Source organism: Aphanomyces astaci (genome assembly GCF_000520075.1).
Source record: "Aphanomyces astaci strain APO3 unplaced genomic scaffold supercont1.25, whole genome shotgun sequence".
Lineage (NCBI taxonomy): Eukaryota > Oomycota > Saprolegniomycetes > Saprolegniales > Verrucalvaceae > Aphanomyces > Aphanomyces astaci.
In genome coordinates, this window is record NW_009798288.1 from 1 (window position 1) to 10,893 (window position 10,893).

Sequence of the window (10,893 nt, forward strand, 5' to 3'; positions counted from 1 at the left end):
TCAAAAGTGCACGAATGCGTCACTATGACAGGTAACGTAACGTACATCGATCATGCAAATCCACTTCGGACACTAACAGAGAGTATATTTGTAGCATATGACCCCCGTGAGGTAGTGTTTTGGCCTCTTCGACGTGATTTTCGACTATTTAGGCATTTTCGACTCTGCGCATGCACTACACAACTGCTACAATCTATCACTGCATCAAAAGTGCACGAATGCGTCGACCATGGCAGGTAACGTACAGTACATCGAACTCGAAAAAACAAATGAAATACAGTAGTCGTAACCGTAAGCTAGATGCTGCGGGAAATTGTGCTGAGATGGGAAATACTCCATCATATAATATAAATTTCAATAGTCCAGAAGCATATTCTACACATATTTGAGTCTAAAATTTGTGTAGTTGAAGGATTTACACAGGTTTCCTGTTGGGTTGAATATCGACGAAACCTACAAACTTCGATGTTTGAGGTACGATTTCGAATTAACCAAGGCGAAACATACGAATCTGAATACATATTCGTTAAAAATTGGAGTAATGTCTGTCGACGAAAAATTTGGAAGCAATTCGTCGAAGTTAGATCAAGCTTAGGGTATTTCGAGGTCAAAGTTTGCTGTTAACATTTGTTTACACTACAGTATGTTGCAAAATGTAATCTTCCTGTTTACAAACGTAGTATATTCGTTTTAAATTCAGACTTGTCAGTTTGTATTCAAAATATATTACTACAGTACTCCGGAGTATGTAGTACTAGTAAGTTAGTATGGATTGTGCCACTTTGATTCTACTCTCACGATTTGCGTCAGCCTTGTTTCTGTTTCTGTAATGCTTTTCATCTATTCGTGGGATATTCACTCAAACGCACATGGGACAAACCTCGGGAATTGGGGAAAACTGTTGGCCATTGATTGGTCCATGAGTTGGAGTAAAACCAACAATCACATTTCAGCACCAACACCAGCAGTACTTGTAGCATGGACAGCTTGGGCGGCGTGAAGGTGAAGCAGTGCGTGGAGGTGACCGACAAGGAAGCCGCTCGGCTCCTGAAGAAGTTCCTCAACTCCCAAAACCGTGGACATGGCGACGAGGAATCACATACGCTTGCGGTGCAACAAGAAGTCGAAACCCAACTGCAGCTTATTCTGTCGCACCTGCAATCGACCGGCAGCAGCTAGCTCTGGCCTCTCCCTAATACATCTATTCGACATCTACGACTGTCTTCTTAGGTCTGTTGCAGCAGCGCGAGTTGGGCGTCACGCAATGCCTTCCACGTTGAGCACTCTTGCAGGTCAGACAAAGCAGGCGTTCGATCTATCGAGCTCCCGTGTCCTTTTTCCAAGGCTTCCTTCCATTGCGCCACCACGATTGCTAACTCCATGCTGCGATACCTTCCTACAGACGAGCATGACGTACTCGCATTCATGGAGAGCTCCTACCGCCTCGCTCGTACAATGGGCTGAGGACACCCCATCGTAGGACCGTCGCCAGTGTACTGCGCCTGGGGTCGTCCATGTCCAAATCTGTCGTTTCGCGCACCAAAATGTCCACAAACACCTACAAACACTCCCCTTTTCGCACCGCTTGGGGGTCGTTTAGAGTCCTTTCTGACCTGGAAGTCGTTTGGATAAATCAACACACTGTCGCGAGCTAGCAGCAGAGACAGGAGGTGGCCCAGTGCGACCACGTGACCGTTCCCAAGGTTACTCGTCTGGTTGAACGCTCGAAGCAGACCTTCCCAGATGTACTCTCGGCCGTACACGCATGTTTCCAAGGCTTCTAGCATCATGTCAACCTCTGGCTGCGACAACACGAGCCAGGACGTGCCCAAGGCCACTGACAGGAGCGTCATATACGGTCCGACTTTACGCAAGATGCGTAGGACGGCGCTCGAGTCGCACGAGGTATTTGAAGAAGACTGATGCAAGGACATGAACGCCGACGCTGTCAAGAAGAACCAGTCGGCAACGGCACCTTCGTCGCCTCCCTGCAGCACTTCGGAGCATGTGCTGAGCATCGATCGGACATGACTGTTCCGCGTATGCATCGAACACGACGCAAGGGAGCTCCATGGATCGGACGACTCCAGTAACGACGTGGCGGCCGCTAGGCGCTTGGACAGCGACGTGTTGACGCAGTCCATCGCTGTCGACCACGTGCAAGCGATCCTCGCATCGGCGCTCGAACTACCGGCCATGGTGATTGGTTCAAAATGCAGGCATTAGCCAATCCGAAAACACAATAAACAAAATAAAATTGAAATGCAAAAGTAGTATTGCCGATTTTCTTCAAATTTCCCAATTTTGCATAGATCGTTCAATCGAGCACAAATAGAGCCGAGACATCTGATTGGCCATTATCCACTTCGCCCTTTCCAGTAGAAACTCGAAAATGGATTGTAGCCAATCAGCGACAAGTAATTTCAGATTGACCAATGGGAGAGATTGGTGCTCGATTCGCTCGGCGAGATTCGATTGAACGGGGTCCAGAAATTCATACCGAATCTCCAATATCTTGCTTGATGTATAATATTAATACAGTAATTACTACAAAATACTGTATTAATGTGCTTTCAAGCTAAATTAGGTATTTTCGATAGATTCGACGAACACGACGTCAAATCCATCTGAAATCGTCTACACGTCATTTTACTTGAACTAAATATACTCACTGTCTGTCCGATGCAATGGTGAACTCTTTGTGAAATGGAGAAGCTTGGCATTGCACCGAATACACCCACCTGCAATATGATTGGTCGAAAAGTCTTTTTTCGAACATTTCATTGGCTACTTCGGTCCGTGGATTACACCGTGCTTCGTCGATTCGATTGGCCAACTTGAAATCGAATTACCAATACTCAAAGTAATACCACGTGGTATACTACTACGTACTGTAAGTATTAGTATTAATATTGTCCTTTTACCCAAAATTTGGTTGACTATGAATCGCCAAATCTATCGATCAATTCTTTGTACTGAGTTTTGTATGTAAAGAAATGTCCTGTGGTGCTTGGTATCAATCACACTAATTGAAGGTACACACCAATTTGACGTGGATGATGGTTTCCTGCAATCTGATTGGCTAAATATATCCTTCGGCCGATGATTCTTCTGTACGTTATATTTGGTTGTGTTGATGTTCATTCTCCATGTCGCTCCAGTTTAGAAAATATAAACTCAACAATAGTACTATTAATAGTACAGTGGTGTGTTGTGTTTAACAGTTAGCTTCAAATCGTTCTGCCATAAATGTATATTTTTATAGTGTACTATTAAAAATATAAATTTATACAGATGAAAAACGGTTATAAACACAGCGCATGTTTCGACAGTGTCCCAGTAATAACATAGATCGACAGTTTCGCTTGCCCAACTTGGCAACGCTTATGACGAGTACGCGTGTGAGCTAGTACATACTATCGACGTGTTGTTGTAGGCTAGTACATACTATCGACGTGTTGTACTAGTTATGAAGTCACTTGCAGCCAGGGCAATTGTGCAGCGAATCGTGGATGTACATGTCGCAGTCGCTGCAAAACGAATGGCGGCAGGTGGGGCACTGGTAGCCACTGGTTAAGGGCCACAAACACGAAAAACACTTGGTCGAAATCGCAGTCTTGTCAAAATTCACGATCGGAAACAAGTGGTGATAAGACCGCGCCAGGTGCGGAGATGACACCTACACACATAGGTCAATCTATATCTAATTATATGTCAATATACATCTATTTACAGATACGATCTACATATATATATGAAAAAACCAGAACACATGATATGTACTGTACAGGTTGTAGTAAAATATCTAGGCCTTCATTAGAGGTTATATTTATACAGTGGCCCAATCGATGCTTAAGTCTTTGTATACCAGACACCTCAAGGCATATCAACAATGCAAGAAAGCAATACTTGGAACGATATATATATATATATATATTATATAAATGGAGAGAGAACCACTGTCATTGTAGTAGCATGTAATACTACGTAGTATATATATAATATTTGTTGTATAGTGCTGTACTCACCAGGGGCAAGCTGCACACAACGCACACAGTGGGCAGTTGGCAACTTTTGGATTTGCAGCGGGGACAGAGGTACCCCATGGTCGTAAACGTCTGATGGCACACGCATAACGATAGCACTCCGCTTCGTTTTTGTGGAAATCCCATCTATTTATAAATATTAATCTTGTGAATATATATATATATAATACCTCGACCAACGTCGCAAATTTCGCCACCGACGACGCCAGACTTGGGCACGGCGTGGTAAAAGCCGACAACAGGTCTCGAAAGTGAGGAGCATCCAACGCCACAGAGTACGTGCCATGGGTTTCCTAATAATAATATTACGTTTATATATATATATATATAGAATACGACTCATTTTGAAAACTACAGATAGTATTGATATATATCCAACGAGCATACGTAGCGACGACCACCATTGTCTAGTATGTTAGAGACTTTGCTGTACGGTACAGTTCACACGTACAACGAACGCCTAGTAAATAAATATAATATTTCTAGTTTTATCCATCAACACATATTCCGCAAACTCAATCAATAAGACGAGAGACACCCCATGATAGATTTATTATATGTATCAACCTGTTCATTTTCTTCCATCTGTGCTGAAATTATATATATATGTCCATATCATGCGTGAATAGTTCTGTCTATATATATATATATATATATATATATAGATAGTATTTATTACCTTGGCAATACGCTTGAGCAAGTGCATCTCGGCACCAATGCCGACAAACGAGCATCGGACAGAGTCCCTCTTAAGTGCCGCGAGCGTCCCGAAGATGTCGCCGGGGTCTGTCGTTGTCAAGCTGCCGTACATGACGATGATCTCCTTCGATCCGTACGACGGCACCTAAAGATGCGATACAGTACATCTCTGCGACACTGTAACGTACGATTTTCAACGCATTGCGCGCCATTTCCAGCGCGTTTTGCAAGCTGGGCTCGCCGTGCACAGTGAGTGAACTCTTGAGGATCTCGATGTGGTGGGTGGGGTTCCCCGAGAGGTCGCTCAACTTGACGGCGATGGCGCTCTTGATGCCAATGAGGCCCAACTGTCGACCAAGTGTTCATGCGATGGAAGCATGGGACGGGGTTGTACGTACCTGGGAAATCGGGTTCTGGTCAAAGTAGTCGGCCACGAATCGTTGGACTTCCTCGGTGACGACGGCGCAGCGATGGGGTTTCCAGTCCTTCTGACTCATCCCCTTGGACAGGTCCACCACGACATAGACGTATCGAATGAGACCTGACGGAGCAACCAACGTCCGTGAGCGCATTTCATCATCGGCATGGAGAAAGGACATACCCTTCCGCACGCGCTGCAGCATTTGCTGGCGGCGTTGACGGGCTTTGTCTCCTGAAGATGCTACATGCGCCTGAATCTTCAACGCGCCACTCTCGTCTTCTTCGATCCCGTCCCAAGAGCGTTCAAATGAACCTTCCCATGCATACCCCTTGCCGTTCTCTATGTCGCAGCCATCATAGTTCCATGCCATCAGAGCACCATCCCCATGGAAGAATGCATACGCATCCCGCAGAGCTTCCTAGATCCAAGAGCTGCGTCACATTACCTTCATCGTCCATCTTGTGGTGTTTTTGGCTCCTAGATTATTGCAATGATACGTTTAATGCGATAAAACGTAAACGCGTTTAATTGATTTTGAACGTTTTATTCTACCCACATACAACGGTGGTCAAGCTGCGAAGCGTGTACTACTCCCAACTTCATGCAACTATATAGCACTTGGAATGCAGTCCTTTGGACGCTTGATGGTAATTGTACTTTTCCTGCCTTAGCAAGTCAAACCAATAAAACCTATTTAATAGTAGCGGTTTAAACAACTGGGTTTACTCGTCTATTTTAATACTTGCGATTGATTTTCCAAGGTTTTGCGATCCACACTGATTTGGCATGAAGCCGCGGCGATGCAGCGTAGCCAGGCTTCGGGCGGCGTTCCTCGGTCTATTCGTGGTGTCTGTGGCGGTGACTTGGTACGCCACCTCAGCTGTGCATCCAGCTTCACTTGACCGCCGCTCGGCCACCCCCACCAAGCTACATGCGTTGGCTAATACCGTCGTCCCCAATGATATCGAACCCACCAAGCAGTTGCATGTCGTCGCCAAGGGTGTGTTCACAAGATGATGGCGTTCCCTTCCTCATCCAGTGCATGTTTGGTGTCCTTTCTGTAGAAAAGCCCGCTCCTGCCGCCGTGTTCTTTGCTCGCATCATTGGGAATGCCCTGCCTCCACGGTATAAACCCTCGTGATTCGTTGCGCATCGGCATCACTACTGTCGTGCCTTCATAGCCACGACCCCGCTCGGACGTTGATCAACCTCCGGTTCATCCTCGAGAACGAATTCCAAGACCCCCGTGTGCACAAGCATTGGGTGTTGAATCGCATTCTGAACGACACCGTCGAGCGCGACATCATGCAACTCTTGGACCAGCACAGTGCCAGGTCAGACTATTTTCTCTAACCGCTGATTGGCTACTTACATTGACTTTTGTCCAATTGGATGGTGTCAATATAACATTCTACATTACGATTGTAGCTACACCCGCCTACCGTTTCTCCTTGAAGAGTACGCGGACGCGCCATTTTCGCTCTTGGATCAGGATGATCACTCGGATCACTTGCATTCGAACGTTGAACTCGATGCATGGAACCAAAACCTACTGCTCAGTTCCATCTACGATCAAAAGAACTTGTACGCGATGAGCGTCAACCACGCCCGCAATGCCATGATTGCGCTGGGGTAATATATATATATATGCGAAAATATATTTAATAGAATGGGGGGGGGCATGTATAGCATTGCCAAAGGCGCGACGTGGATCCTACCGTGGGATGAAAACTGCTTTGTGACTAAGAATGCATGGCAAAGCATATCCAAAGACTTGTTTCCACCAAACATTACGACTGATGTGGCTAGTGGTAAGAATATAATAGTATTTATTTATCGTTTTCAATATATATATATATATATTCATGGATTAAATGCGACGCTTGGCAATGCTGCAGCAGCATTCCGTTGCTTGTACTATTACTGACGTTTAGTAGTGTGCTATGTATGCATCAGTCAGTATATATATATAAAATTATTATTTACAGGAGCCATGATTATATATTTCTATACTTATCTCAAAATATTAAATTACGCTATACATTGTAGACGATCATCCAAACTATTACGTAACTTGGATGGACCGATTAAAAGTCGACAACGACGTCGTGCTGTCGCCCAGTTATACCCCCCATGCATGGGAAGAGCCGCAGATCATCTTTCACCGCAACGCCGTGGAGCGATTCGACGAAGCTTTTCGGTACAATATATATATATATATATATATTCCATTCTAATATATATATATATTCCATTCTTATATATATATATATGGATAATATCTAAAGGTATTGTGTGAGGTAGGTACGGGCGGCGGGATAAAGCAGCGCTGCTAATTCGCTTAAACGTCCCTGGCGCCTGGTTTGACTGGGGCTGGTCCACCTGGGAACGGCAGCGAACCTTTGACATTCCATCTCAAGATATAAAGTCTCACAGTTCACACGCGGTACCGTCCACGGGGTTTGTGATTCGACTCTTCTCCGGCAACCCGGTGTACGAAGACCAGGCGTATGGGTACGTAGGTACTAGTAGTAGCTACTAGTAGTAGAGGGTCGTAGATGGTTTCGCTCCATCTGGGGGGTTGAAACATCGAAACAGAGCTAGCTCTAGACGTGTCGATACATACTATCACTACCTGGGTGGCTTCTATTCTCCAATATTGTCATGGACAAAAATCGACGAAAACGAAATATTAATATATATATATATTTGGAGTAGATACGAACGAGAAATGGCACGAGCAGTGGCAGTGGCGAAGCAGTTGGAGGCGCTGGACGACCAAGTGATGCGGGACGTGCTGCAGTTCCACCCGAGCAATTTGGTCGTGTATAGCGAAGACCAGTTATTGCAAGCGAAAGACTCGTTTGAAAACCGAAAAAAAATATTATTTCCACACGTCCACGAAATATTAGCTGACGCCGACACGGCGTTGGAGCTACTGTCGGTGTTGTTGTTGCCGTCCGACGTACCTCCATCCATGTTCACGGATACCACGCAATGGTATCATGATGTGGTATATATATATAGATATATATATCTTGACGTAATATTAAAAAAAAATATTTTTTGCTTGACCTAGCAAGTGCGTTTTGAATCGATGGTGTACAACCTGACAGCCTTAGTCTTTGGCTCGTTTATCTCAAGCGACGACAAGTATACGCAAGCCGCCGTCCAGTTACTCCACACCTGGTTTGTTCAATCGAGTCGTAGTGTCCTACCCCCGCCAGGTATGATTAACATGTATTAGTAGTATTAGTTGGCAAATATATATATTACTTATCCTCGGAATGCGATTAGCTACGTTATTACGCACGGAGGACGGATTGGTCGTGATGCGGACCCTGCCTTTATTTCTCGACACTTTAAAAATCCTCCAAGAAAGCACCGACACTTCGTACACATCTGGCTTGTTATTACACGTACAAACCTGGCTCAGACAGTATTACCAAGTGCTAGCTATGGACAAACAACCTGCCAAATTGAACGCCCCGTCCAAATGGTTTCGATCGTCCACGCATTATGGTACACTAGTGTGGGTTAATCCAGTTGATAGTTGTATTGTTTTATATATATATATTACTTGTATGGATAATCCTGTTGATAGTTGTATTTTATATATATATATATTTTACTTGTATGGATACTATAGTTTGACATAATAGTAAAGACATCGATCGTATGTATTTCAATGTACTGTATTTGGAATTCGCTAGTGTGCATGTCGCCTAAATTTGGACTTGTGAAACATATCGCCCAAATCATTGTTGATCCAATTTAAGCTTGTACAAACTATACAAAGATTAGTAGTTGTTGATCCAATTTAAGTTTGTACAAACTATACAAAGATTAGTATATATATATGGTTTTGCCCCCAATTCCAACGTTTAAATGTACCAGAGCGTGATTTGATTGGCTTTGGCGGTTCTTGAATCCATTCTCCTAATACATTTGATCTTTGAAACAATTCACGTGAACCACCACGCTGGACGTTTTGATTGGCAGACTATATTTATAAGAGCCAATCGAATCCAATATACTCTCAATATTAGATTCCCCAATTGCTTTGACCATACTATAATTATGGATTATTATTTATTTTTTCAAATTGGAGTAAAAAAGTAATAAAAATTCAAACTGTAGAGCACTCATTAAGCTAGGGGGGTTAAAATCTTACTGAACTTTTAGAAACTCCGAGTAGAATCCATTTGATATTTTAGTCCCCCCAGTCAGTATAAACGTTTCATATTTCATCCCTAGGCGTGGTATATGACAGTCAGATGGCGTGCCTGGCTGCATATTTGGACCAACCAGCTGAGTTTCGCTTCCACGCAGATACTGTGCAATCCCGGCTGGTTCATCTGGCCTCCAACAATAGCGTGGAAATGCTGCGGGACTGGGTGATCATGGCGACGATGGCGCAGTCGGCGGGTATCGACATATGGACATTTCAAGGCCAAGCATTGTGTGGACACGTGCGTTGCTGTGGACCTACTGCAGCAACTTGCAATGCAACAGTAGAAGACACAAGTTTGAGGCTTCAATATGGATGGGATTTGGTGCCGCTGGTTCTGCCCAAGTGCCCTTCGTTGCGCGCGGTTGCCGAGTGTACCGCCGTGGCGTCGGCAGTGGCAACTCAACGTTTTGGCAGCTTGACTTCGATTCGAAATGCCCGAAACTGGCACTTTCCGCCTTATATGAGTCTATGGCAGACGTAATATACTAAACAAACGTGTCATATTGGGTTCATGGACGATTGATGATCACTAGTAATACTAAACAAACGTGTCACATTGGTTTCATGGACGATTGATGATCACTAGTAATACTAAACAAAAGTGTCATATTGGTTTCATGGACGATTGATGATCACTAGTAATACTAAACAAACGTGTCATATTGGGTTCATGGACGATTGATGTTCATACTATGTACTACTAGTATACTACTAGTATTGACTACTTGGATGTCTCTCGGCTCTACTCCACCGAAACCATAACGTAAGTTAGTGATGATGGATGCTATTATTCCTTTCTACAGTAACACGAGATATCCCATCGACCATAAATTTAAAAATAGAATATCTAATTTTTTTAGCTCCAATTCGAATAATATTTTAATTAATTTATCTGGTATTATACTTTTTTTTTCATCCGTCCGTCCTTCGTAGGCGACAGGGACTAGGAGGACTTCGTGTAAAAGTCCAGCCAGTAAGTTACTGTACCAGGGAGGAGCTAGCTAGTTGACAAGCTACATATGTGGTTACTTGGTTTATACCAAGATGCAAACTAGTCGGGGTTAACACTGCAGCAATATGATAATAGAACGATCCTATAGTGGCCCATTATATTCACTTGTCTATACCGTGCGTTTGGGCAAAACGAATCTTTCGTTTTCAAATACTGGTCGGACTTAGCTCGTTCTTTTCTTAATCGCTTCGTCTTGAATTAAAGATGATGAATCCCCAGTTTTAAGGGCTAAATATGAATGGTGATAAACTTATGTGCCTTCGCGACATGGGGAAGGCACATAAGTTTATCACCATTCATATATGAATCCAAGCATTTGCTTGGGTCGGATTGGCACGTATTGAAAATAAAATAGCTCGAAATTTTAAAAACTTGCAAGGAGAAAATCCACTACGGTAGTACTTGACTTTCAGTACTCCCGCTCGTATTATTATAAATTTTGGCCTGAGTGCAGAACTATTTTTTATTTAAATATCGCTGT

The 10,893-nt window shown here is 43.8% G+C and overlaps 4 protein-coding genes across 7 annotated transcripts; 2 read left to right on the forward strand and 2 right to left on the reverse strand.

Moving 5' to 3' along the window:
* Positions 1–919: 919 nt before the first annotated feature.
* On the reverse strand, positions 920–2,198 carry H257_09817 (hypothetical protein; the record flags this gene model as incomplete). Its single annotated transcript, XM_009836177.1, has 3 exons — positions 920–1,396; positions 1,441–1,558; positions 1,614–2,198. The coding sequence occupies 3 exons, from the start codon at positions 2,196–2,198 to the stop codon at positions 1,227–1,229; spliced, it is 873 nt and encodes a 290-aa protein (XP_009834479.1). The 3' UTR covers positions 920–1,226.
* H257_09818 (hypothetical protein) lies at positions 949–1,217 on the forward strand. Its single transcript, XM_009836178.1, has one exon. The coding sequence runs from the start codon at positions 979–981 to the stop codon at positions 1,177–1,179; it is 201 nt and encodes a 66-aa protein (XP_009834480.1). The 5' UTR covers positions 949–978; the 3' UTR covers positions 1,180–1,217.
* Positions 2,199–3,273: 1,075 nt separating the features above from the next.
* H257_09819 (hypothetical protein) lies at positions 3,274–5,641 on the reverse strand. Of its 3 annotated transcripts, XM_009836181.1 has the most exons (8): positions 5,612–5,641; positions 5,347–5,505; positions 5,144–5,286; positions 4,934–5,092; positions 4,726–4,890; positions 4,217–4,339; positions 4,029–4,172; positions 3,274–3,679 (listed from the first exon to the last, which is right to left on the reverse strand). In XM_009836181.1, exons 1-8 carry the CDS (start codon positions 5,622–5,624, stop codon positions 3,476–3,478), a joined length of 1,110 nt encoding a protein of 369 aa, XP_009834483.1. In that variant the 5' UTR covers positions 5,625–5,641; the 3' UTR covers positions 3,274–3,475. The 3 variants fall into 3 exon arrangements, with proteins under 3 accessions (XP_009834483.1, XP_009834482.1, XP_009834481.1); XM_009836180.1 differs by lacking the exon at positions 5,612–5,641 and having other exon boundaries at positions 5,347–5,535; XM_009836179.1 differs by lacking the exon at positions 3,274–3,679 and having other exon boundaries at positions 3,946–4,172.
* A 267-nt stretch (positions 5,642–5,908) lies between these two features.
* On the forward strand, positions 5,909–9,914 carry H257_09820. 2 transcript variants are annotated; one of them, XM_009836183.1, is made up of 11 exons: positions 5,909–6,166; positions 6,231–6,291; positions 6,348–6,500; positions 6,595–6,798; positions 6,856–6,977; positions 7,216–7,366; positions 7,471–7,680; positions 7,885–8,179; positions 8,246–8,393; positions 8,464–8,688; positions 9,424–9,914. In XM_009836183.1, exons 1-11 carry the CDS (start codon positions 5,953–5,955, stop codon positions 9,879–9,881), a joined length of 2,241 nt encoding a protein of 746 aa, XP_009834485.1. In that variant the 5' UTR covers positions 5,909–5,952; the 3' UTR covers positions 9,882–9,914. The 2 variants fall into 2 exon arrangements, with proteins under 2 accessions (XP_009834485.1, XP_009834484.1); XM_009836182.1 differs by having other exon boundaries at positions 6,166–6,291.
* The last annotated feature ends 979 nt before the right edge of the window (positions 9,915–10,893 follow it).

Coding starts and splice junctions, on each gene's coding strand:
- H257_09820 (XM_009836183.1), top strand. CDS start 5,953: ATGAAGCCGCGGCGATGCAGCGTAGCCAGGCTTCGGGCGGCGTTCCTC. Junction 6,167..6,230: donor GTTGCATGTCGTCGCCAAGG/GTGTGTTCACAA, acceptor TCCTTTCTGTAG/AAAAGCCCGCTCCTGCCGCC. Junction 8,180..8,245: donor CGCAATGGTATCATGATGTG/GTATATATATAT, acceptor TGCTTGACCTAG/CAAGTGCGTTTTGAATCGAT.
- H257_09819 (XM_009836181.1), bottom strand. Junction 4,340..4,725: donor TGCTCAAGCGTATTGCCAAG/GTAATAAATACT, acceptor TATTATTATTAG/GAAACCCATGGCACGTACTC. Junction 3,680..4,028: donor TTGTGTGCAGCTTGCCCCTG/GTGAGTACAGCA, acceptor CTATGTGTGTAG/GTGTCATCTCCGCACCTGGC.
- H257_09818 (XM_009836178.1), top strand. CDS start 979: ATGGACAGCTTGGGCGGCGTGAAGGTGAAGCAGTGCGTGGAGGTGACC.